Consider the following 27,874-nt stretch of genomic DNA (forward strand, 5'->3'; position numbering starts at 1 on the left):
GTGGTTACTTTTTTTTACAAATTTAAAGTACCCAATGTTTTTTCCAATTAAGGGGCAATTTAGCGTGGCCAATCCACCTGCACTGCACATCTTATTCGGTTGTGGGGTTGAGACCCATGCAGACACGGGGAGAATGTGCAAATTCCACACGGACAGTCCCCCCTGGGCCGGGATTGAACCCGGGTCCTCAGCTCTGCGAAGCAGTAGTACTAACCACTGTGCCACCGTGCCACCCTAGTGTAGTGATTTACAAGTAGAATAGGATAAACTCCAAAATATTGTTGGGGGACAAAGGCCAGTTGCCATTCATAAACAAAATAAAGAATATCCCTTTTCTATTTGTATAGCTGCCACGGTTCGTCGGTGGTGGGTGATGGTGACAGTGAATGTTTGTTGATGGGGTTCCGATCAAGTGGCTATCTTTGTCCTGGATAGTATTCCTCAGAAACCGTTTGTAGAACTTTATTGTTACTGGTTTTCTTTGGTTATCACTTATATAACCATTTTCATTTTTGATGAAGTTTCATGGGAATTGTTTCATGTGCTAGCTGCCAACATCTCAGATTTACTTTTCCTGTGATGTACTCCCACCTAACTATATTGCATCACTTGGGAGACTTAGGGAAGCCATGTTGGAAAATGGCCGAGTGGGCAAGTTTAAAGTGGTTCTGGCACTTTGCAAAAGAAACATTTTCAATCTGGAAACTGTAACAACCTCAATACAACATATAGTTATGGCTTTGCGTAAACAAAATAATTGGCCCTCGAATTCCGAAAAGATAGACAGAGCGGAGATTCTCCGTTCAGTGATGCTGGAATCAGGAAATACGATTGGGCGGAGGACCACGCGTGAGATCAAAATTGTTGCCGGCGCCGGATGCCAGATGAAATGGCATGCTCCGGTGTCTCGACAACCGCGTCAACGCGTTCTACTCCGCATGTGCAGTAATCACTGTTGGCATATCATTAACGGGCCCGACCCTGTATTCTCCGAGGCTCCCGCAATGCTTTACCTCCACCAGGAAGATTTACCGATGGTGAGTTTCACTTACGGTTGTAAAAATCAGGAAACAGGTGCCATTGCTGCTAAGGGAGTGAGAGGAGGTAGGACATGTTCCCAGAGGCGCAACCGTAGGCTGTTAGTCCTGCCGGGGCCTGCAAAGCAACCATCTTGCTGCGCACCGTACTGACCACCCATCGGGGACTGTGATTGCAGGGTGACACCGGCCGTATGTGTGCGCCCACCACCCCACCTTCACCCCATCAAACCCCCTCCCTCCACCCCACCAACCCACCTCCCCAACCACTGCTGGGTATGAACATCCCTGGTAATTGGGGGCGGGGTTTCCCCTTAACAAAGGGAAACTATTCTGTCTAAAACCCTGACCTTGTGCAGGTCAGCGAGGGTGGCACTTTGGGGATAGGGGTTAGAGGTTATTGGTTTGTTATTTGTGTATACCGTAATAAACCAATTGTTCATTCCTGCCCTACAGTGTGTTCCTGCTGTCTCTCCCGTTGCGTTAGGGTGGATGTGGAGAGGATGGTTCCTCTTGTCAGATAATCTAAATTTAGGGGTCACTGTTTAAAAGTAAAGGGTCGCTCATTTAAGACCAAGATGAGGAGAAATATTTTCTCTCAGAGGATCTGGATCTCTCTTCCTCAAAAGGCAATAAGAGCAGAGTCTTTGAGTACTTTTAAGGCAAAGCTACATAGATTCTTAATTAACAAGGGGGTTAAAGGGTATCGGGGGTAGGCAGGAATGTGGGGTTGAGATTAAAATCAGATTCACCGTGATCTTATTGAATGGTGGAGCTGGCTCGAGGGGCCGAATGGCCTACTCCTGTTTCTAATTCATTTGTTCATATGCATTGCTTCTCTACATTCAGTTTCATCTTACCATGTCTGATTATTTTACCAGTCTACATATATCCCCCTTGAACTCTTTGTATTTTGTCTCATTTGAAAACTATGCCCTGTACTCAAATCCGGGTTGTAAATCCAGGTCTATCACTGTGAATCTCCCAGTGGCCAAAACTGCCGATGCTGCAATATCGAGTATTCCTTGTTTCTCACACCCAGAACTGTCTTTTCATTCTGTGCAGATAATTTCATCAAACGAGGAGTCAACATCCTGACCTTCACCTGGATGTTTGTCCAAGCATTGCTGGATGGGCTGATTGAACTGCTGAGCTCCATCTCCAAGGACTACAGTGATATCTCCACTGTGCTAAGATTTGAGAGGTCCATTTTGAAAAGAGAATTAAAACAGGTGTTCAGTTTCATTCACTTTTAACATATATATCTTAAAGCAACTTGATTCTTTTTAAATTTAAGCTATTAATTCAGTAACTTCTGTTTCCAGAACAAGATGATCTACCGTTTTGTAAATGTGATTCAAATCAGCGTTTTGGCTCAAATGTTGAGAGCACAAACGTTTGATATTTCTTTGGCATTGTACTTTGGTGACCGTTTAAACCAGTCTAATCCTTAATTATTTGGTGCCATTGAACTGTAACTTTCTTTGACGTTTCTGTCTTGTGGAATGTTGCTTTGTGTCTCGGTGTCAATTTTGTGTTAAATGTCACCTGATGTGACTCAGGGGTCTCTGCCTCACTGGCTTGGCAGTCTCTGCCTCACTGGCTTGGTAGTCTCTGTTGCACTGGCTTGGCAGTCTCTGTCGCACTGGCTTGGCAGTCTCTGTCGCACTGGCTTGGCAGTCTCTGTCGCACTGGCTTGGCAGTCTCTGTCGCACTGGTTTGGCAGTCTCTGTCGCACTGGTTTGGCAGTCTCTGTCGCACTGGCTTGGCAGTCTCTGTCGCACTGGCTTGGCAGTCTCTGTCGCACTGGCTTGGCAGTCTCTGTCGCACTGGCTTGGCAGTCTCTGCCTCACTGGCTTGGCAGTCCCTGCCTCACTGGCTTGGTAGTCTCTGTCGCACTGGCTTGGCAGTCTCGGCATCACTGGCTTGGCAGTCTCTGTCGCACTGGCTTGGCAGTCTCTGTCGCACTGGCCTGGCAGTCTAGGCCGCATTGGCTTGGCAGTCTCTGTCGCACTGGCTTGGCAGTCTCGGCATCACTGGCTTGGCAGTCTCTGTCGCACTGGCTTGGCAGTCTAGGCCGCATTGGCTTGGCAGTCTCTGTCGCACTGGCTTGGCAGTCTCTGTCGCACTGGTTTGGCAGTCTCTGTCGCACTGGCTTGGCAGTCTCTGTCGCACTGGCTTGGCAGTCTCTGTCGCACTGGCTTGGCAGTCTCTGCCTCACTGGCTTGGCAGTCTCTGCCTCACTGGCTTGGTAGTCTCTGTCGCACTGGCTTGGCAGTCTCGGCATCACTGGCTTGGCAGTCTCTGTCGCACTGGCTTGGCAGTCTCTGTCCCACTGGCCTGGCAGTCTAGGCCGCATTGGCTTGGCAGTCTCTGTCGCACTGGCTTGGCAGTCTCTGCCGCACTGGCTTGACAGTCTCGGCATCACTGGCTTGGCAGTCTCTGTCGCACTGGCTTGGCAGTCTCTGCTGCACTGGCTTGGCAGTCTCTGTCGCACTGGCTTGGCAGTCTCTGTCGCACTGGCTTGGCAGTCTCTGTCGCACTGGCTTGGCAGTCTCTGTCGCACTGGCTTGGCAGTCTCTGTCGCACTGGCTTGGCAGTCTCTGTCGCACTGGCTTGGCAGTCTTTGGCGCACTGGCTTGGCAGTCTCTGTCGCACTGGCTTGGCAGTCTCTGTCGCACTGGCTTGGCAGTCTTTGGCGCACTGGCTTGGCAGTCTCTGCCACACTTTCTGCAGAGGATCTCTCAAAAGGTGCAGGTTTTGATGTCTCCGTTTTGTCTGGGCCTTCTGCGTGGCCAGCTGAGCTTTCTGTTTGACCTCGCTTTTTCCAATGCTTTACAAATGCTTAGATAGGGCTTCACATATCTAGTCTCCACATTCACCAACAATCTATCACTTGATGCTGAGATCAACACAGGCATCAGAAAACCTGAACTGTTATGTCCAATATGAGTAAGAGAGTATGGAGCAACAGCCACCTGACTGAGAAAACCAAACTGCGAGCCTACCAAGCCTGCGGCCTTTACGCACTCCTCAAAAGTGGTGAGATCTGGACAACATATCCCAGGCAGGAGGAAAGGCTGCAGTTTCTGCCTTCATTGTTTGGCCTCGCTTGGAAGGATAGTGTTACCAGCACAAGAGGTCCTGGGGTATCCAAAATCCATTGGCATACACTCATTGCTAATCCAGCAATATCTGCCCTGTCTCAGACACGTTCATTGGATGGATGACAGCCTATGCCAACAACACTTTTCTAAGGTGAACATGCCTGAGCATCCAGACATCTATGAGAGATTTGACCATAACCCCATGAGACTTATTATTTAGAAGGGCATTGGAAGAAATGAGCAGAAATGGGATTGTAACTAGCTAACTGGTCATTGTTGGCAGCCATTGAGTCATACTTAAAAAGTACAGAGAGAATTGTTACAATCCCCATAGAGACCAATATCTTTGGAAAATAAATACAATCTTCCCCTGCATGACAGAAAGGTTCACACAAGATTTCAAGTTTTAAGACTTTTACTGTGACAAAGAAACTATAAGCAACATGACTAAATGCTATTTCAATAGGTGGGCAGTCAATTTTCCAGGAACCAGTCCAAATCTTGTTTCCTTTTCCAGCCGCCTTTCTCCTTGAAGGCCCCTGTGCCAACTCAATGGCAACTTCTGCCAAACCATACTCACCACACACCAACCTTTGCCCATCGTACCGTCCATGCCAACTTACCGAGTAATCATCATGGGCAGACATCAGGACTCATGCTGAGAGGAAATCTAAGTGTCTACTAATGAATTCACTGAGTAAAAAACACTAATTGATAAAAATCCAATCACTACATTTAAAGGGCAGGATTCTCCGGCCCCCCGCCAGGGGCGGCGTGAATCCCATCCCACCATTCCGACGCCGGCTGCCGAATTCTCCGGCGCCTGTTTTCGCACGGGGGCAGGGTCCACGCTGCGCCAGTCGGGGGCTGTTGGCAGCGGTCCCCCGGCAATTTCCCGGGCTTCGATTTCGGCCAGTCCCGCCAGCGTGAAATGGATACGGTCCATCACGGCGGGACCTGGCTGGTAGGCCGTCTACCGGAGTCCTCGGGGGGGCACGGGAAGATCCGGCCCCGGGGATGGGACCCCACGGTGGCCTGGCCCGCAATCGGGGCCCACCGATCTGTGGGCGGGCCTGTGCCATGGGGGCATTCTTTCCCTCCGTGCCGGCCTCTGTAGGGCTTCACCATGGCCGATGCGGAGAAGAAACCTCCTGCGCATGCGCCAGATCACGCTGGCGGTTCTGCGCCTGCGGCAACTGGCGGTGGCCCTTCGGCGCTGGTTGGCACGGCGCCAGCCCCTCCGCCGCTGGCCTAACCCCCGGAAATGCAGAGGATTCCGCAAGTTCCGGGCGGCCGGCGCCGGAGTGATTCGCGCAACGCCAACCGGTGCCGGCGTTGTGCCATCTGGCTAGTTGCGGGAGAATCCCACCCAAAGTCCTTCACCCACTTATTCCCTCATAACAACAAGCATCTGTTTTCACGGCCCCATATCAAAGGCTTTAATAACCACTTGGAGCTTTCACTCAAAGTTTAACTTACTGGCACCCCACTGTGAAATCTGTCATGTAGCACAAATCCGATTTGGATAGCTCTGAGGCTTATGTCAATTGTCAATTAAATGAAATAGCAAGCTCTGGATTTTTGTTAACATCCAGGCTACTCTTTTAATATAAAGAGCAAGAGATTTAACTGCTTGACATTTTCAAGGAGTTTTAACATATGAACATATTAATTACAAGCAAGGTTAGGCCACTCGGCCCCTCAAGCCTGGTCTGACACTCCATAAGATCGTGGCTGATCTGATTGTAATCGCAACTCCACATTCCTGCCAACCCCCAATCACCTTTCATGATCCTATTTATTCAGAACCTCTTAGACTCTGTTTCCTCTCTTGAGGAAGAGAGTTCCAAAGACTCACGACTCTCTGAGAGAAACAGATTTTCCTCATCTCTGTCTTAAATGAGTGACCCCTTATTTTTAAACAGTAACCCCTAGTTCTAGACTTTCCCATACATGGAAAAATCCTTTCTACATCCACTTCAGCAAGATCCCTCAGGATCTTATATGTTTCAATTAAGTTTAACAGTTCCCTTGACAGCTTGACGGTTCCAATGAGCTTGACACCTCCAATTAATTTATCCAGTTTTTATGCACATTAATGTCTAATTTTAACAGTCTTAAAGGATACTTGACTTCTCCTAAAGGGCACCCTACTTCTCCCAAGGGTGTCCCTGCACCAATTGAAAAATGTGCCCTCCCTCTCCAAAGAACTCTGCTAGCTTTAGACTTTCTCCTGCACCTCTGCACGTGCAGCTGCCTCCATGAACATGGATGTGCAAACTACAACCCTCCCCTGTTTCCCACCCCACACTCCACCGATGAAAACAGTAGGTGCTGGATTAGGGGCGGGACATCAGCAACCGTAACTCTGATGCCATTTGGATAAGCTGGGGACCCTCTCCATTGTTGCAAAAATTCATACCTAACAGTCTACCCACCATCTGCACAGCTGCTCTTGTCACTGTTTACAGGTATGCATGGCTTGCACCTTCCTCCGAGTAAAACAACCTTTGAGCCATCTGATAATATCCTAGTTGACCTGATCTCAACTCCACCATCCTGCCTGCCACCGCGCCCCCCCCCCCCCCCTACAATAACTCTTTACTCATTTACTGATCAAAAATCTGCTTAACTGCGCCTTGAATAAATTTAGCGACCTAGTCATCATTGTTCTCTGGAAAAAGAATTCCACAGACTAATGTCCCTCCAAGAGAAACAAATTCACCGCACCTCCATCTTCAAAGGATGACCTCTTAATCTTGAAACTGTGCCTCCTAGACTCCCTCTTAAGTGGAAACAACCTCCTCGTATCCACCCTATCAAAATGGACAATGATCAATGGCCTTGCCAGTAACTCCCACATCCCAAGAATGGACTAAACAAGTTGTGTCATTTCTGTGCAATGCAGTTTGCAGGTGCGAGATATTGGGAGGGGTGATCAAAAATGTAGGCTTTAGGAAAGCTATTGGAGGATGTGATGAGGTGAAGCCGATGCTATAAAATCTAAAGCATTACACTGTCAATAAAACAGAACCTATATTGTCTACACAGTATAACCAGACCTCTCCACTTCATCTAGGGAAAGCTTTCGAACCAGGAGACCATTCATCGTTTTTACAATTCCAAACTGAAAAGGCAGGATTGCCGCAGTGCTGATGGAGTTTTGCCGAGAGATGGGGCAATGGAAGGAGAGCGAGCTACGGAATCAGGGTACCATAAAATGGCCAGTATCGATTCTATGCTGTCCAGAGACAGCAGTGTGTCCAGGTAATGCTCTTAATGTGGCCAAAACACACATAGCCCAGTGTTGGAATTCCAGGTTAATGTGTATTTACGTTGTGTAAATCTTCTGTCCCAAGTTTTTCAAGAGTGGAGCAATCTGCCTGGAATGTACACCAAACAATACTTTGCACTGTATCTCAGTACACGCGACAATAAATCGAAATCTATTGCTGTAGAAATTCTGTTCTGTCCCAGGTCACTATATTAAATATAATTGTAGTCTTTACTGAACAAACTAGGGGTGTAATCTTTGAGCATGCTGCATTAATCAACGTTTGTATTGACAGCTGCCCAACTATGGGGGCAGCACAGTAGCATAGTGGTTGGCACAGTTGCTTTACAGCTCCAGGGTCCCAGGTTCGATTCCCGGCTTGGGTCACTGTCTGTGCGGAGTCTGTACGTTCTCCCCATGTCTGCGCAGGTTTCCTCTGGGTGCTCCGGTTTTCTCCGACAGTCCAAAGATGTGCAGGTAAGGTGGATTGGCCACGTTAAATTGCCCTTGGCTAAGGTGGGGTTACTGGTTTACGGGGATAGGGAGGTGTGGGCTTAAGTGGAATGCTCTTTCCAAGAGCCGGTGCAGACTCAATGGGCCGAATGGCCTCCTTCTGCACTGTAAATTCTACAATATCTATGATGATATGAACCTGATTGCAATCTAAATTGATCAGTCACTTTTTTTATTTCATTCATGGGGTGTGGCCATCGCTGACTGGGCCATTATTCATTGCCGATCCCTAATTGCCCTTCAAGTTGCAGATGGCATTTAAGAGTCAACTACATTGCAGTGGATTTGGAGTGACATGTAGGGATTCTCCGTCCCGCCACATCCATTTTATGGTGCGCCGCGCCCCTGCCAGCAGCAGGATTCTCCGTCCCGGCAGCAGGCCAATGGGGTTTCCCATTGTGAGCACCCCCGCACTGTTGGGAAAACAGCTGGTGTAGGTGTGTGCCAGTGAAACGGAGGATCCCGCCGATGGAGAATCCAGCCTTGTATGGTTTCAAGAAGGAGTTAGATATAGCACTTAAGCTGAAGAGGATGAAAGGATACGGGGGGAAGGCGGGAACAGGTTTAATCATAATGAAAGGCGGAGCAGGCTTGAAGGGCTGAATGGCAGGAGCTTCTATTTTCTATTTATAATAAAAATCTTTATTTGTGTCAAAAGTAGGCTTACATTAACACTGCAATGAAGTTTCTGCGAAAAACCCCTAGTCGCCACACTCCGGCATCTGTTTGGGTGCACTGAGGGAGAATTCAGAATGTCCAATTCACCTAACAGCACGTCTTTTGGGACTTGTGGGAGGAAACCGGAGCACCCGGAGGAAACCCACACAGACACGAGCAAACTCGGCACACACAGTGACTCAAGCCGGGAATCGAACCTGGGACCCTGGTGCTGTGAAGCAACAGTGCTAACCACTGTGCTACCATGCCGCTTTTGTGTTTTGTCTCAAAGATGCCTGTGCGAGATTTTCTCCTGGAAAAATCAGTCTGTGAATGGCAATATATATGCCAACATCTCATGCTATGGAGAAATCATTGGCTATAAGACCAGGAAACACCAAAGCTGGTTCGACGAAAACGGCCACACCATCCAAGACCTCATCGACAAAAAGAAGAAAGCTCTCCATGCCTGGCAAAGCAATATAACCAGCAAGGCAAAGGGGAGAGCTCATCATTTAGCCGAGGATGAAATACATAAAAGAATGAGGGAAATCAAGAATCGATGATGGACTGAGAAAGCTAATGAGCTGTTGATGAAAATCTGGACCGAGAATAAATTCCTGCTGACCTCCAGAATGCTGTCATCACCACCATCTTCAAGAAAGGAGACAAAGTGAACTGTGGGAACTACCTAGGAATCTCCCTACTCGCCATCGCCAGGAAGAATATTACCAAATCCTCGCTAGCCGCCTTCTCCCACTCTCTGGAGAAATCCCTCAGGAAAGCCAGTGTGGCTCTCGACCAAACCGTGAAACAGCGGACACTATTTTCACTGCCCGGCAACTTCAAGAGAAATGCCAGGAACAACAATAACCACTCTACACGACCTTCATCTCAGGTGCATTGGAAAACCCTGTCAAAGGCTGGCTGTCCAGAGAAATTCATCAACATGGGCAGCACATTGGTTAGCACAATTGCTTCACAGCTCCAGGGTCCCAGATTGGATTCCCGGCTTGGGTCACTGTCTGTGCGGGGTCTGCACGTTCTCTCCGTGTCCGCGTGGGTTTCCTCCGGGTGCTCCGGTTTCCTCCCACAGTCCAAAGATCTGCGGGTTAGGTGGATTGGCCATGCTAAATTGCCCTTAGTGTCCAAAAAGTTAAGTGGGGTTACTGGGTTACAGGCATAGGGTGGAGGTCTGGGCTTGAGTGGGGTGCTCTTTCCAAGAGCCAGTGTAGACTCGATGGGCCGAATGGCCTCCTTCTGCACTGTAAGTTCTATGATCCTCGACTCCTCCACAACAGGTGTCGCCGCCTGTCCTCACCGACAGAAATAAGACCAAAACCTTCAAGGTCAAGATTGGAGTCAAGCAGGGATGTGTCATCGCCCCTGCCCTTTCCTCCATCTTCATCACCACTATCCTTCACTTTGTCACGAGCCAACTTCCCAGTGGAGTGGACATCATCTACAGGATGGACAGAAAACCTTTCAACCCTAACCAGTTGAAATCCAAGAAGGAAACGACACTGACATCGCTCATGGAAATTCAGTATGGGATGACATTGTCATCTCCACTCTCTTGGAAGACAATTTCCAAGTCATGCTTGACACCTTTGCAGGAAAATGCCAAAGAATCAATTGCAGCCTCAACCTCAAGAAGACTCAAAGTCCTTCACCAACCTGCCCCAGGGCAAAATCCGGTCTCTCCCTCCATCAAAATCAACGGAAACCTTCCCAAATGTGGGACATTTCCCATACCTGTGGAGCCCCCTCGCAACATAAGACTGACATCTATGCAGCGATCCAACATCATGTCCAATCCGTGAGCACCTCCTTTAGATGCCCAAGGATGTGAGTCTTTGATGGCCATGAAATTCGTGCTGACACCAAGATCTTGTGGACAAGGCAGTCATCCTTCCAACTCTTCCATATGGCTCAGAAACCTAGACTATGTACATATGCCACCTCAAGGTCTTGGAGAGGTACCATCAATGCTGCCTGAGACAGATTTCCGCATCAGTTGGGAGGACAGGCATACTAACATCGGTATCCTCCAAGGAGTCAAGAGCACCAGCACCGAAGCCATGATCATCCGAAACCAACTCCACTAGGACGGCCATGTGCTTAGGATGTCAGAGTCCAGACTGCTAAAGCAAATCTTCTTTGCCCAGCAGGCTTCCGAACAAGAGGAGGACAAGGAGGCGCTTCTAAGACACCCTGAAGGCTTACCTCAAGAAATGTAACATTGACGTCAATGCCTGGGTGACCCTTACTCAGAAGAGACCTACTTGGAGAAGCCTCCTGATTGAAGGGACACAATTCTTCAAGGACACCCGACAGCAAGAGGAGGCCCGGAAAAGGAGGCTGAGAAAGAAATAACAGTGACCTGCAGTTCAAGGACCGATCGCATCTCCTGGAAACAACTGCCAAGTGTGGTCGAAAATACAGCTCTAGGAACAGGGTTTCTTTCTTAGGTGGACAATTATACTCGTTAGCGAGTGATCGGCGTAGAAGAAGTAGGTATGTCTGGCTACTTGCAACTAGTCCTCGGCAGTTCCTTTGATGGGAATACCTAACCTGAATGTAATTTTTTTCAGCTGTTTGTGCACGTTCTTCCAAGCGTTTAGATTGAAAAAATGTTAATTATCAATCCACTAGTTAAGAAAGATAACAAAAGGAAACCAAGGAGTTAACATCTGTTGTTGGAAAATTTACTGAAGTCTATAGTTAAGGATAGAGTGACTGAACACCTTGAAAATTTTCAGATGATCAGAAAGAGCCAGCATGGACTTGGGGCAGGTCCTGCGTCACAAACCTAATTTGGAAGCAGTATAGATGAAAATATATTTATTGATAGGTTCAGTGAATGGACACAACTGTGGGCAATGTAGACAAAGTTGAGGTCACCCACATTGGAGCAAAAATGGACAAAACAGAGTATTTTAAAATGGTGGAAAACCTGGAAGCAGGAGAGGTCCAAATAGACTTAGGATCCGTACACACATTTCATTAAAATGTCATGAACAAATACAGAAAATAATCAAAAAAAGTCAATGGAATGTTGGTCTGTATTTAGAGGCCTAGAATACAAGAGTACATAAGTTATCCAAAGCTATACAAGGCCTTCTGTTGACCACACCCAGAGTTACTGGGAGCAGCTCTGGGTGCGGCACTGCATTTTAGGAAAGATTGGCTTTGGTGTGAGTGCAGCATTGATTTATCAAAATGATACCTGGACAACCAAGGGTTAAATTACAAAGAGAGATTAAACAAAATTGGGATGTATTCTCTGGAGTTGATGCTCATGGTATGATTTGTTAAAACTTTTCAAAATATTAAGGGGAACAGATAGAGAGAAAGAAACAATTTGTATTGCAATTCGGAGTCATTTCTGTATGCACATTGGTGCAAGAATGCTGCTCTCTTCCACAAATGGCCAAATAAATTGGACAAGCTGATCATTTTAAATTTGAGATTGATAGATTTTACTACTGGATCCAGCTACCATCTCACTGAATGGTGAGGGAGCAGTCCCGGGAGCAAGCCCGAGGGGCTAAATGGCTTGCTCCTTGTAATCCTCTATATCTGAAAGGTACAATGTAACTTCATAATGCAGAGGCTTCTGTAATGACTGTTAGAGGGACTGTTGGATTGATGCAGCTCTGAATGCCTCCAGCATTTTTATTTATTCATTTGTGGAATATGGGCCAGCATTTATTGCCCATCCCTAATTGTCCTTGAACTGAGTGGCTTGCCACACCATGATGTTAGAGGGCAGTTAAGAGTCAACCATATTGTTGTGGGTCTGCAGTCAGATGTAGGCCCGGCCAGGTAAGGACATCAGATTTCCTTCCCTCACGACATTAGTGAGCCAGATGGGTTTTTACAACAATCGATAATAGTTTCATTGTCACCACTACTGAGACTAGGGACGCGATTCAGTGGCCTTGTCACACCGCTTGGCAGCTGCCAAGAAACATCCCGCTAAACGTGTCTTTCAAGTCCGCTGAATCGCACCCTAGGTTTCAATTCCAGATTTATTAACTGAATTTAAATTCCACCAGTGCCGTGGTGGGATTTGAAGTCATAACATGGGTGCCTGGGCCTCTGGATTACCACAGTGCCGCTACACCACCATCTTAGAATCTGTTCTGTGGCCTGAGCTTTGCTAAGCATCCACATTGGTGGATGCTTATATAATAGATGTTAGTATTATTATATTATATTATATTAGTATATGTTAGGACTATCCTATATGATAGATGTTAGTATTAATTACCTTCAGGAAGATGTTACTTTTTGATTTTGATCACTAAGCTTTCACCTTGTGTTTTCTCAGTTGTAACACTGAAGTCACCATAGTGTACTCCAGATTGACAACCATCGACTATGCAAATGAAGTTGAGGAGCTGGCCCCTGTGGCCATAAAGCCCAGCATTAGGTGGAGACTGCAGAAGGTGCCCAACATTGACATGCCCTCATCACTGGACAGTGAGCTTCCAAGGTAAAAGATACAGTACTTTAGTCAAACTGATTGGGCTTGCTTAGGTTGGCAGTGTTTGGGCTGTGGATAGTAATTGGCTAGTTACTCCTATTTTGGGGTAAAACCAATTAAACTAAATCAGATAAACCGAGGGACAAATTAAAGGAGCATCCCTTTAAAGAGGTACTGCTATAAACAAAAAATAAATCGCAAATGATACTTAAAACATCAAATCAAAACGTGATTAAGAGGGGTTGATTGAGCACCCCAATCCCCACGGTGCCCACCAGCTATGGAAGGCCTCGACGGTGCTGACAGACACGGCATGCTCCCTCTCTAGGACACACAGCCACTGGCTAGTTACTGTTTCCTAACACAGTGCATTATAGAGTTGGTGGAAAGTTGCAGTTGATACCAATTCATTGCTGCTACTCTAAAATAACAGTGATGCTATATTAATACACTGATGGCCATTGCACGAGAAGCATGATATATAAGAGAGATAATACGCATTCTAAATCTCTCCATTTTAAAAAAGAAAAAGGCAACATGGCGTGGGGATTCAGGGGCCGGCCACGCAACAAAGTAGGCCTGGGGGGGAGAGGCCGGCCCACCGATCGGTGGGCCCCGATCGCAGGCCAGACCCCATCGGAGGCCGTCCCCGGTGAAGGAGCACTTTTGCCCGCCCCACAGGCCACGTCCCGACCTTTCGCGCAGAGTTCCCACCGGCAGCGACCAGGGGTGAACGGCGCCGGCGGGACTCTGCTTGTTCCGCACGGCCGCTCGGCCCATCCGGGCTGGAGAATCGGAGGCCCTGCCGATTCCAGCGGCCTGCGGCCGGCACGGCGTCAAATGCGCCGGCGCAAATGGCGCCGATTGTCCGCACCTCAGAGAATCGCGTGCCGGCGTCGTGGCACGGTTGCGGCGATTCCCCAGCCCGGCGCGGGGCTCGGAGAATCGCGCCCAACATATCCCACTGAGAAACAAATGATCCCCTGGAATAATGATCCACCCATGATTTATTAGGAAAGTTAAGAATAGTGTGAGGTTAAAAGAAATAGCTTATAATGTTGCGAAGAATAATAGTAAGCCTGAGGAGTGGGAGAGTTTTAGAAACCAGCAAAGGACAACCCAAAAAGTTGAGAAAGAATGAAAAGATATAGGGCGAAATTCTCCCCCAACGGCGCGATGTCCGCTGACTGGCGCCAAAGACGGCGCCAATCAGACGGGCATCGCGCCGGCCCAAAGGTGCGGAATGCTCCGCATCTTTGGCGGCCTAGCCCCAACATTGAGGGGCTAGGCCGACGCCGGAGGGACTTCCGCCCCGCCAGCTGGCGGAAATGGCGTTTGTTGCCCCGCCAGCTGGCGCGGGAATGCGGCGCATGCGCGGCCGCTGCCAGTTTCCCGGCGCATGCGCGGGAGCATCAGCGGCCGCTGTCAGTTTCCCGCGCATGCGCAGTGGGGAGAGTCTCTTCCGCCTCCGCCATGGTGGAGGCCGTGGCGGAGGCGGAAGGGAAAGAGTGCCCCCACGGCACAGGCCCGCCCGCGGATCGGTGGGCCCCGATCGCGGGCCAGGCCACCGTGGGGGCACCCCCCGGGGTCAGATCGCCCCGCGCCCCCCCCAGGACCCCGGAGCCCGCTCACGCCGCCTGGTCCCGCCGGTAAATACCAGGTTTGATTTACGTCGGCGGGACAGGCAATTTCTGGGCGGGACTTCGGCCCATCCGGGCCGGAGAATTGAACGGGGGGTCCCGCCAACCGGCGCGGCCCGATTCCCGCCCCCGCCCAATCTCCGGTATCGGAGACTTCGGTGGGGGCGGGGGCGGGATTCACGGCGGCCGACGGCCATTCTCCGACCCGGCGGTGGGTCGGAGAATGACGCCCATAATCAGAGTGAATTGGCCAAGAATAGAATAACAGATTGCAGTACGAGCCTCTGCAAGTGTGCACAAGTAAATGTTAGTCCAGGCTGAGGTAAGAGAAATTATAATGGAATAAAGAAATAGCAGCAAGGTTAAACAAATATTTTGCATCATCTATCATCACTGTGACGTAGCTCCTTACATGCTCTGTAGCTATCGTTGGAGTTAACCCTTTACTCTACATCTCCACCCACATCCTTCTCCTTTTACTATGGTATGCACATTCTCCTGCAATTACCCCAGTCTCTGACTGTGTTCTCAGCTCCCTTTGAGGACAAACAGAATGTACTCCCTCCAAAATCTTCTCCTTGGAAGACACTGACCTCTGCAGACAGAGTTTTCTGCTATGGTCTGCAGAATAAGGGCGATGAACAAGAGATTTTCCTTTTCTATTTTTTGCTTCCTCTTCTTGGCACTTTGGGGAAAGGTTGGACTGCACTAGAGGGTCTACAAACGTCTACTGCTAAAACAAATAAAGTATTATGTAATACCTCGTCCATGAACAAATCAGCCGTACAATGAGAAGGACAAAGAATATTTCAAAGAAAATTATGATTTTCCTGTTAATTCTGTGGTAATTTATTTTTCTGTTGGTAATGATTCTACTTGCACACTCTCTTCGGAGTGGGTGAACCTGAACATCTCTGAATGTATGCTGTCTTCAAAAAGTAAAGCAAGGTTCAGGATCTTCTCTTGCAATGAATCATCAATCTCAGTGGCATCTTGATCCTCTTCCACTCTCCCACAAGAGCCAATTGCAGCTGGTCACCCTCAGTCTTGGTGCACCTGTCCCTTGCTTTATCCAGCTTCTCCTCACAGAGAAATGAAAGATCATAGAATCATAGAATCCCTACAGTGCAGAAGGAGGCCATTTAGCCCATCAGGTCTGCACCAACCCTCTGAAAGAGTGCTCCACCTGCCCTCTCAGCATGGTTATTCCACCTAACTTGCATATCTAGGGCAGCATGGTAGCATAGTGGTTAGCACTGTGGTTTCACAGCGCCAGGGTCCCAGGTTCGATTCCCTGCTGGGTCACTGTCCGTGTGGAGTCTGCACGTTCTCCCCGTGTCTGCATGGGTTTCCTCCGGGTGCTCCGGTTGCCTCCCACAGTCCAAAGACATGCAGGTTAGGTGGATTGGCCATGCTAAATTGCCCTTGGTGTTCAAAAAAAGGTTAGGAGGGGTTATTGGGTTAGGAGGATAGGGTGGAAGTGAGGGCTTAAGTGGGTCGGTGCAGACTCGATGGGCCGAATGGCTTCCTTCTGTACTGTATGTTCTATCTTTGGACTGTGGGAGGGAGAACCCAAAGGAGACCTATGCAGACATGGGGAGAACATACCAACGCCACACAGAAAGTCACCCAAGGCCGGAATTGAACCCGGGTCCCTGCCGCTGTGAGGTAGCAATGCTAACCACTTGCAAAGATCTCCGAAGTCCTCCTGTGGCTGTAGGATTGGAGTTTTGTTTGTGAGGACTGATCGCGGAATTCTGAGTCAATTTGAGTTTCTTGGATGGAGGTTGCTTTAACAGATTTATCCTTCAGTCTGGGCAAACAACTGGGAAGGCGGACCACTTTAAAATAGCCTAACTTGTCACAGCCATGACGCTGCGCAATTTCTTCCCATCTGTGGGTCTTCATCCCGGCATTGTTGCTGCTGTCTTGTGCAGCTGAGGAACTGTGCACCTACCCGAGAGTTTGGCAAGTTTAAAATGTTCATCCTAATCTTGTGCTTGAAAAACCTAGTCTAGTCTGTAATTAGTAACTGGAAAGTACTGTGTAAGTAGACTATATCTTTCCATACATTCCTTCTAGGTGCAAACCACCCTCAAAAACAGCCAGTCAACCGTGGCTGACAAAGGAAGTTAAGGATTGTATAAGATTAAAAGAAAAGACTCATAAAATTGCCAGAAATAGTAGTCAACATGAGGGTTGGGAGGGATTTAGAATACAGCAAAGGAAGGCCAAAAAACTGATAAAGAAAGGGAGAATATAATATGAATGCAATCTAGCAAAAAACATAAAAACGGACTGATAAAACTTTTACAGGTGTTTAAAAAGGAAGCGTTTGGCTAAGACAAATGTGGGTCCATTACAGTCAGAATCAGAAGAATTTATAATGGGGAATAGGGATGTGGCAGAAAAGCTAAATGATTACTTTGTTTTCACTAAGGAAGATACAGGAAATCTGCCAGGTGTAGAGATCCAAGAGACTACGGAGAATGCGGAGTTGAAAGAAATTAGTGTAAGTAAGAAGGTTGTATTGGAGAAATTAATTGGACTGAAAGATGATAAGTCCCTGGGACCTGATATTATGAATCCCAGAAATTTGAAAGAGGTTGCTATAGAGATAGTGGATGCATTGCTGTTCATCTTCCAAAATTCTGTAGATTCTGGAATGCTTCAAGCAGATTGCAAGGTAGCAAATGTCACCATATTATTTAAGAAGCGAGGGAGAGAGATAACAGGAAACTACAGCCTTACATCAGTAGTAGGGAAAATTCTAGAATCTATTATAAAGGGTGTGATAAATAGGCACTTGGACAATCATGGTCTGATTGGAATAGTCAGCGAGAATTTACGAATGGAAAATCATCGGGTGGCACAGTGGTTAGCACTGCTGTCTCAAAAAAACAGGAACCTGTGTTCAATTCCAGCCTTAGGTGACTGGCTGTGTGAAGTTTGCACCTTGTCTGCGTGGGTTTCCTCCAGGTGTTCCGGTTTCCTCCCACAGGCCAAAGATGTGCAGGTTAGGTGGATAGGCCATGATACAAATTGCCCCTTAGTGTCCAAAGATGTGTAGGTTAAGGGGGTTTATGGAGATAAAGCAGGGGATCGGCCGAGGACAACATTAGCACAATAGAGATTGACAACCTAAGTTCAGAAAACCAGAAGCGGTTTGGGGAAAGATGAGGAATGATAAAGACAAGAAAGTCTTGTGGAAGGTGTGGACAAGAGTAATCACGCAGTAGGACGGGGTATCAAATAAGAAATAATGGGATCTTGTAGTTATAGACAGACATAGGATCCCTACAGTGCAGAGAGAGGCCATTCGGCCCATCAAGTCTGCACTGACCCTCTGAAAGAACACCCTACCTCGGTCCATACCCTCACCATATCCCTTGTAACCCCACAACCCTGCACAACTTTGGACTGTGGGAGGAAACCGGAGCAAGAAGAGAACACCCACGCAGACACGGGAAGAACGTGTTAACTCCACGCAGACAGTCACCCATGGCTGGAATTGAACCCGGGTCCCTGGCGCTGTGAGACTTTTGCCTTCAACCATTTCTTGATATCATGCGGAGTGAATCAAATTGATTGAAGACGGATATCTGTGATGTTGGCGACTTCCGGAGGAGGCCGAGATGGATCAGCCACGCTCAAGATTGTTGCAAATGCTTCAGCCTAATCTTTTGCACAGATGTGCTGGGCTCCTCCATCATTGAGGATGGGGATATTTGTGAAGCCTGTTCCTGCAGTGAGTTGTTTAATTGTCCACCACCATTCACGGCTGGATGTGGCAGGACTGCAGAGCTTAGATCTGATCCAGATTCTAGAATATTCCCCAGAGGACCTCGTAATGTCATGGCTTAGTCAGGCAATGAGGGCAAAGTGATCTCACAAGACCCCCGCTATGCTAATCCACCCAGAAGTGCAAGAATGATTCTACTGAATGTGACCTTGGGTAGCAGCCAGGGTCAGGGGTGAAATTTCAGGCTGACCGCATGCTCATCCCGTCGTGTTGCTGTCTAAGGACCAGGGGGAAAATCTGCTCTGAACTTTATAAAATTTGAGTGAATGCTTCTGAAAGTAATTATTAAATAACTCGCCTTATCCAGTTTATCTACAGTTAATGCATCACTTTTAATCTTTAGATTTCCAGCTTCCTCTTTCTCATTCTGCTTCAGGTTCTGGCTCATATCTTCTGCTACATACATCTCTAGAAATAAATGAGAAAGATCTTTTATTTGTATAGTGTCTTTCACGAACCCGGAACCTCCCAAAGCACTTTATAACCAATGGAGAATTTTTGTAATGCAGTCACTGAAAGTCGCCATAATCCCAGAGGACCAGAGGCTCCTCTCTTTGCGAGACAGAGATTTGACTGGTGGTGATTTAACCTGAGGGTCATTGCAACCAGGAGAGGGACAAGGTTGAGCATGAATAACCGCAACCATTACAGGAATTGAACCCACCTTGTTGGCGTCACTCCGCGTCACGAACCAGCCGTCCAGCCGATTGAGCTAACAGTCATTATTGTAATGTAGGAAATGTGGCAGTCAATTTTGCACAGCAAGATTCTGCAAACAACAACACGGCACCTGGCCAGATAATCTATTTTAGCTCTCACTTTTCAGATGAAAATAGGCCCCACCAGGCGATCTCCCCTGTCCTATGAAGCATGCCATGAAATCTTTTACATTCACTTAAAATGGCAGATTAGTGTCAGTTGGTTAAACTTCTCATCCAAAATTTGATGCTTCCCTGCGAGTCAACCTGGGCCATTCCCTCAAGTTTCCGGAGTGGGACTTGAACCCTCAGCCTTCTGACTCTGAGGCAGATGAGCAGCCAGTGAGTCACAGCTAAAAATCCAAAGGCTCACTTTGAATTTTAGCCTTTTTGGACCTTTCTCTTCTTCAAAGGGATAATTTAATATTTTAATGGAATATTCTCTGGCTTTCACTTAATTGGTTGCTTTTTCTAGTACGATAATCCAGCCTGCCAGTTCAACTTCCTGGCAGGGAACAACAGAAACCATAGAGGAAGAGGAAGATGAAGAGACTGCCGATGGCAGTATACCTCCACAATCTTACCACCCACCGTCCTACAATGCAGCGGCAAACAGCTATGATGGCCTCAGTCTCTCGGATGAGAACATGTACACAGAGTTGGATGAGCGGATGTCAAAGACAGACCAATTAACTCCTCCCACCTGTGAGACTCGTCTCCTAACAGCAAGTGATCTACTCCTCAACAAGTGAGTATCATCCCTCTGTTACTGACAATGACTAACTAGCATGGCATTGCACATGGGAAGTCTCAGCAAGCGGGACGGAGTGACAGGTAAAGGGCTATAGAGAGCAGGTGGGGTTCCAAATGGGATGGGAGAGATGAGGTGGCGGTGGATGAGGAAAAGAAAGAGGGTAGAGGATGGGAAGGAGGCGGAGGCAGTGTTGGGGGATTGGGAAGAAGAAGCAGTTAAAGAGGAGGGTTATGCAGGTAGAGATTTGGGAAGATGAAGAGAATGGTATTGGGGGATAGAGGAGAGAAATAGAATGTAATGATAAGTAGACAGACATGTACCTAAAAGACACCCGATGACGACGTCCATCAGACCCCACTCCTGTACCATCTTATGTTACTTGGTTCAAGTAATGTATGTCGTTACTAACTGTAGACGATGTTGAAGAACACTCGAGACTTCAAAGTAAACTGAAAGAATTTATTAAGTAATGACAAATCTAAAAAATAAGTGATGTGTTGGGTGCTCTGGATCCGTGGAACACATACAGGCCACCAACACTTAAAATAGTACAACACTATTTTATTAAATTAGAAACTGTTGAACATACTTTCACTGTGGGTTAACACGATGTTAGATTAAACTAAAGACCTATGCCTGTCCTAACCAGTCAATGCACTCAGCACATGGTGAAGATCTGTGTTGTAAGCTGTAAGCTCTGTCCTTCTAAGAGGCTGCATCCCGAATGAGCGGGAACTCTGATGCCCTCTGTCTATATAGTGAGTGTGCTCTACCTGGTAATTAGCTGCGGTGTTGTGTGTGTTGACTGGTCTTGCTGTGTGTCCATCAATGTGTGTGTCTGCACCATGATATACTGTGTACATTATGACAATGAGTTTGGCACTCTACTGATCTAACTCTAGCAATAAAGTAAGAATAACTAACTGTACAAACTGTATCTAAGCTACACAAGGTGGCTGGGCTGAGATATCTCTGCTACACTGTTGTTCTTCTGGTAACTCCTGCTGGAAAAGCAGAAGAGAGCTTCTGGGAGCTCAGTTAATATAGCGGGTTTTGTAATGCCCTCTAGTGGTTATGCCACAGCTTTGACTTGTGGTTAACCCTTTAGGTGCATGTCTGTCTACATATCATTACATAGAATAGGGCGGGCAAAGAATATGAGGAAGATGATGGAGTTTGAGGGTGATACTTGTTGACATTTTAGCAAGTTTGTGATGTATTTTCAATGGCAGTTTAATTAGAAGTAATTAATTGGCTGTTAAGTGCTTTGGGATTTCCTGGGGATGTGAAAGGGGCTTTATAAATGCTTTGAAGGTTAACTTTTTTCTGGCGGGGCTTCTGAATATGACTGACCACTGAACTCCTCATGTTTGACCTGCTATTAAGTCGTTAACTTCATCATCCCCATTGAAAAGAGACTCTATCAGACGAGGACACAAATCATTACTCCTAATGTTCTTGAATAAAGAGGACTGGCTACCACATTGTGTTTTAAAGCATGGCCCTTTGATGATTGCATCTCCCTGCCAGCCAATTCGACTCTATCCAAAAGCAGATAAAGTGCCTGTGTCTCACCAAATATCCTGCTTCAGTTTCTGCTACTGCTAAACTTTTCCAATAAAATTTCCCATACATATATTGCTTTAAAAGAAACTGTTTATATAAATTTATTATCACTACAGCCTCCTGCTACAGTGCCATCATGGACATTTTTAAAAATTCATTTATAGGATATGAAGTTTACACATGTCTGCGTGGGCTTCCTCCGAATGATCCGGTTTCCTCCCACAGTCCAAAGATGTGCAGGTTAGGTGGATTGGCCATGCTAAATTGCCCCTTAGTGTCCAAAGATGTGCAAGTTAGGTGCGGTTATGGGGCCAGGATGAGGGAATAGGTGTAGGTCGGGTGTCCTTTTGGAGGGTGCAGACTTGATGGGCCGAATGGCCTCCTTCTGCACAGTAGCGATTCTATGTGGGTATGGCTGGATAGTCCAGCATTTATTGCCCATTCTAATTGCCCTTGAGAAGATGATGGTGAGCTGCCTTCTTAAACTGCTGCAGTCCCCGAGTTGTAAATTGGTATACCCACTGTGCTGTTAGGGCGGAAGTTCCAGGATTTTGACCCAGCGACAGTGAAGGAACAGTCATATATTTCCAAATTGGGATGGCACATGGCTTGGAGGGAAACATCCAGGTGGAGTTCCCAGGTATTTGCTGCCCTTGTCTTTCTAGAGGTAGTGGTCATGGGTTTGGAAGGAGCTGCCTTAGGAACCATGGTGAGTTCCTGCAGCGAATCTTGTAGATGGTATACATGGCTGTTATTGTTCGTCAGTGGTGGAGGGCGTTAATGTTTGTGGAGAAAGGAGCAATCAAGTGGGCTGCTTTTTCCTGGACGGTGTCAAGCTTCTTGAATGTTGTTTGAGCTGCACTCATCCAGGCAAGTGGTGCCTTGTAGATGTTGAACAGGCTTTGTGGAGTCGGGAGTGAATTACTTGCAGTAGGATTCCTAGCCTCTGACCTACTCTTGTAGCTACAGTATTTATATGGCTGGGTCCAGTTCAGTTTTGGGTCCATGGTAACACCCAGGATGTTTATAGTTGGGAATTCAGCGATGATAATGCAATTAAATGTCAAGGGGCAATGGTTAGATCCTCTCTTGTTGGAGATGATCATTGCCTGCCACTTGTTTGGTGTGAATGTTACTTGCCACTTGTCAGCCCAAACCTGGACATTATCCAGGTCTTGCTGCATGAGTGTGCATTTCCAATCTGACAACCTTGCATAGGCACCTTGCATTTTAAACATTAACATAGGAATTTATAATGTAAATGTAAAAAATAGGGCAGTGTGGCTGGCTTAGAGTTACATTTGCTTTTCTTGGATGCTCTGCACTCAGATTTTTAACTTGTCTTCACTTGAAAACTATTTTTATCTTGCAATACTAGTTTAATATAGATAATTATATTGAAATACACCAAATAAAGATTTATTGCAGAAAATAGATGCTCTGTATTTCTTCCTAAGTTGGTAAGACTATGAATTTTCTTTGCTAAATTAACTTCCTAAATTGTTTCAGGGTGTTTCATGATGTCGAACTGGAGGAGTCGGACAAATTTTACAGTAGTTTGCCTCATGCCTTGAAGCTGCTGTTTGCCTTGTATAACACCATGGTGGCCCAGTCAGACATGCTGTGCTATTTTGTGATGATCCTCAACCATATGGTCTCCGCCTCAGTGCTCACCATGGTTCTACCCATCTTTGTCTTCCTCTGGGCAATGCTTTCAGTGCCAAGGCCCAAAAAGCGGTTCTGGATGTTGGCTATCCTATACACCGAGGTATGGACAGAAAAACTGACTCAACAGGGAAGGGAATGAAACTGTGGGACTCTCCATTGGCGGGATCCTCTGCTTCGCCGGCAACGCACCCACGCCCTTGGATTTCCCGATGGCGTGAGGTGGCCACAATGGGAGATCCCATTGACCGGCTGGGGGAACGGGAATGGCTGCTGGCGGGGGCGTGCCATCTGGAAAATGGGGCTGGCGGGATAGAGAACCCCACCCAAAAATCTGGGGCTGGATTCTCTGCCGGCGGGATGCTCCATTTTGCCGGCAGCCCGGGGGTTTCCCGATGGCCTGGGTCTGCCCCACAATGGGAAACCCCATTGACCGGACGGCGTAACGGAACATCCTGCCGGTGGGGTGAAACGGAAATGCGGCGGGGCAGAGAATCCAGCCCCTGTTCTTTATCTTGTATCAAATACTGGCATTCACCAATGGAGCGAGTCACATTATAAGGGGTGATGTACATGGAGATAACAGAGCTGAGAGGTTATAATTATCAAGAAAGATTGAACAGGCAGGCACCCTCTTCTTTTGGAAACAGGAGATGGAGTGATGATCTGATTGAGGCCTTTGACACGATGAAAGGTTTGACGGGGTAGATTGAGTGAAGATGCTTCCACTTGTGAGGGAGTCCAAAACTGGGCACCAAGACATAAAATAGTCACGAATAAATCCCAATGGGAAATTCAGGAGAAACTTCAATATAGAGTGGTGAAATTGTGGAAATGGCTTCCACATAGAGAATTTGAACCAAATAGCAAAGATAGATAAACACATGAGGAAGAGGGTATACACTGAAAGGGCTAGATGAAGTAGGGTAAATGCCACAATAGACCAGCTGGGCCAAATGGCCTTTGGTTTTCCCAATTCAATTTAACATGTAGTTCAGATCAACAAGCAAATTTGCTCCCTAAGAAAATGGGGGATTAAACAATTAGTTTTGGAGCTTTGGGCTTTATAAGATGGTAAAAACTAAAAAAGTAAACTATTTGCTTGACAAATATAATCGAAAATTGGTATTGCTAGAATGGGCACTGAAGATCCTATCTCTTTGCGTAAGTGGCTCTACAGATTATTCTACACTTGTAACTCGTGCTCATTGCTATGCTAACCCATGTTTACAGGTATATCCCAAATGGACTGCCCTGGTGCGCAGTGTGACAGTTCACACCCTGCAACTTGCTTTCTTGCAATTTTCACAATCAGCCATTGCTCCATAACAGTGTCCAGTAACTGTAGAACAGCAAGTTATAATAGCCAGTCAGGACCTGCAGTTTACACATCTCCATTCTTTCAATATGCACAAGACCTATACCTGGAGAACCCTGATGGGGAGAATAGAACAAATACTTCATCCATCAAGATTTTTGTTGGGTAAAGGTTAGTAGCAAAGGTATGAAAATGAAGTTGAATTGGAGTTCAGCCATGATCAAGCTGAATGGCAATCAAATCGGTTCAGCAAACTGGGGAGCTGAATTGCTGAAATCACCTAGTCCTCTGTTCCCTGTGGGCGTAGTGGTTAGCATTGTTGCCTCACGGCGCCGAGGTCCCAGGTTCGATCCCGGCTCTGGGTCACTGTCCGTGTGGAGTTTGCACATTCTCCCCGTGTTTGCGTGGGTTTCGTTCCCACAACCCAAAGATGCGCAGGGTAGGTGGATTGGCCACGCTAAATTGCCCCTTAATTGGAAAAAATTAATTGAGTACTCTAAATTTTTTTTTTAAAGCACAGCTTCCCTTTCTGATGTGCGGCACGGTAGCACAGTGGCTGGCTCTGTTGCTTCACAGCGGCAGAGACCGGAGGTTAGTGAAGCAGGTGAATTTCTGACAATCAGATACTTTCAACGTTTTATTCCAGATTAATTAATCAATTGAGTTTTTTAATTTCCCCAGCTGACATGGTAGGATTTGAATTCATGTTTCTAGAGTATTTGCCGGGGCTCCTGGAAGACTAGTCCAGTACCATCACCACAATGTAACCACCCCTGAATGCTGTAAGATTGGTAGAGTCAAAGTGCTCAGAGCATTTGCACAAATGGACAATTTCACTCTAGCAGGAAATAGAAATGGCTGGTGATGGAAACCAGGATTATAGAATCCCTACGGTGCAGAAAGAAGCCATTCTGCCCATTGAGTCTGCTCCGACCTTCCGAAAGACCACCCAACCGAGGCCCATGCACCGCCCTATCCATTAACCCACCTAACCATTGGACACTAAGGGCAATTTAGCCTGGCCAATCCACCGAACCTGCACATCTTTGGACTGCTGGAGGGAACCGGAGCACCCTGAGGAAACCCACACAGACACGGGGAGAACGTGCAAACTCCACACACACAGTCACCCAAGGCCGGAATCAAACCCGCCGCCCTGGCACTGTGAGGCAGCAGTGCTAACCACTGTGCCACCATGTGATGCCAGTGCAGTGGAAGGCACTGTCCTGAAGTTGAGTAAATTAGTGCCAGCTGTATACTGTATGTGACCATGCGAGACTTGATAGAGTGGGTCAACACCTTAATGGCACCTCAGGTGAACGATCCATGCCATCCAGTGCACATTGGTGTATTTTATGAGACTGAACAACATGAGGTATTCCTACCTGTGTGAACATCCATCCACATCAACATACTATTGTTGCCAATCGGCACCGGAGATGCCAATAATGTTGCCAATTAATAATGATGCTCTTTAGAGTCACCAGGTATCAAATGATACCACCACAAGGCGTAACCGGATATCGATCAAAGGACCACGCAACCAGTTAGTCAGTTCAAGTTCAAAGATGGTTTATTTACACACTAGGATTACTTCGACATGCAACACAAAACACTACAAGTTAAACTACACCTAACAACTACAATAACCTATACTGAACTTCTGGGCAACCAGCTCTACAGATGGACAAGGCCTTTGTCCGGATCTTGCGTGGCTGGATGGAAGAAGTGGCTCTGTTCTGCTGGGCCATTCCGTCTGGTAGCAATCGTTGGTCTTGAACTTGTCTGTCTGGTTGTTATGCTGCACTTGGGTTGGCATAGGCTGGATCCAAGAGAGACCGAGCACATGGCTGTGTCTCTTCTTATCACTCTGGGATTTTGTGCTCTTTGGGGCGGTCCTTAACTTGGACCCAATAATTCGACAGGCTTCGATCACTGCCTTCAATTTTGGCCAATAAAGGGGCGGATGCCTTGAAGGCTGGGCGTATCCTTAGCGGTCATTGACCTTGGCTGTTTGGGCTCCCTGAGTAAAGGGAGTGGCGCCAATTAGTCTGTATCCGTATCAGCTACCTGAGTACAGTTCTTTTGTTCTGGGGAAATAGGTTATTAGAATGCAAACGAGCGGGGGTTTCGATCGCGTCTAGCTATCTGGGTTGCAAATACACACACAAGCTCTGAGTCTATCTGAGTCTTGGGTTGGCCATAATTCCCATGGTCCTTTGCAGGTGGCCATCTGAGATGGCTATATCCCGTCCTCTTGATCCTGAACGCGAAGCATGGTGGATCACACTGTTGATCCCTTATCCATCCCTGGTGTGCTGGTTACCCTTGGTCAAGGACAGGTTCCACACTACTCTGTCCTATGTTTTTGGAGCTTTTACGTAACATTTTTATCAACACATCAGACATTCATAATTTCTAACGGATCATTATAAAATATTTCACTGTTCCGCATAATTGAATATCTAACTAACAGAATCTAAGCTACTCTCATGCTGCTGGCAAATATCAAAAAGAACTTATGTACAATACAAGATTTCAAAACAGCAGCATCACATTCCTACTTAATCTATCAAAGTTACAGAGGTATACGGTCTTTATTTTTCTCAGCGATTACAGTGTTTGTTGAGTTGGATGAATTCCAAAGAAGGGGCTCGGAGTGTATATATTGGGGAGCGGGAGGCTCTTTTTCGCTATTTGGGGAGTCAAAGTGTCTGAATGACACTGCAGATTATTGCAATTACTAGAAGAGCCTCTACTGTGTATGAAAGGGGGTTCCATTTGGCAATGTTTTCGCACCAAGTGGGGGTGTCAGTATCTATCGCTATGTGTGGTGTGGTGTCCGGGCTAGAGGTGTCATGTTGTGTGGTGGTGTTCGGGGCTGGTGTGGTGTATGGTACAGAGGCTTGTAACGCACGCAGTTGTAGGAGTCCAGCGATAATCACAATGTCGGTCATCAGTCCTCTCTTCATCTTGTCTTCTGTCTTCCGCTTTCCGTATATTCCTGGGGGTGCAAGCATAATATCTGTTATTATCTTTGGTTAATATCTTGTTTATTTGTCTTTCTCTCCTTAATCCAATTTCCCATTATGACCGTCACCATGTGTGACTCTCATTTTTTTTTGAAATAACATTTTGAGAGACAATAAATACCAATTTTTAAAGTACAGAGATTCTCGCAGCTTGTGGTCGATGCGGGGAGTGGCCGGACAATTTTTCCGACCAGTCTTTTCTTTACTTGCAACCAGTGATGGCTGAGATTCATCATAACCAGCCGAAATTTAGGGCGGCCTGTTTTATAAAGTTTCTTCGTCCCAGAGTCCAGAGGTAGTTCGCGTGTAGTAACATATG

At 46.9% G+C, this 27,874-nt stretch overlaps 1 protein-coding gene across 1 annotated transcript in view; it reads left to right on the plus strand.

Annotated features, from left to right (window-relative positions):
• LOC140428896 (piezo-type mechanosensitive ion channel component 2-like) overlaps positions 1-27,874 on the plus strand; it is a 319,011-nt gene that overhangs the window by 226,445 nt on the left and 64,692 nt on the right. The window contains exons 35-44 of the mRNA XM_072515544.1: positions 2,103-2,269; positions 7,224-7,411; positions 8,881-9,082; positions 9,223-9,486; positions 9,890-10,134; positions 12,925-13,089; positions 17,037-17,236; positions 17,378-17,597; positions 19,696-19,968; positions 23,050-23,308. Coding sequence (XP_072371645.1) covers positions 2,103-2,269; positions 7,224-7,411; positions 8,881-9,082; positions 9,223-9,486; positions 9,890-10,134; positions 12,925-13,089; positions 17,037-17,236; positions 17,378-17,597; positions 19,696-19,968; positions 23,050-23,308 — 2,183 coding nt within the window. The remainder of the gene's footprint in view (positions 1-2,102; positions 2,270-7,223; positions 7,412-8,880; positions 9,083-9,222; positions 9,487-9,889; positions 10,135-12,924; positions 13,090-17,036; positions 17,237-17,377; positions 17,598-19,695; positions 19,969-23,049; positions 23,309-27,874) is intronic.

The sequence above is a fragment of the Scyliorhinus torazame genome, chromosome 8 (genome assembly GCF_047496885.1).
Source record: "Scyliorhinus torazame isolate Kashiwa2021f chromosome 8, sScyTor2.1, whole genome shotgun sequence".
Lineage (NCBI taxonomy): Eukaryota > Metazoa > Chordata > Chondrichthyes > Carcharhiniformes > Scyliorhinidae > Scyliorhinus > Scyliorhinus torazame.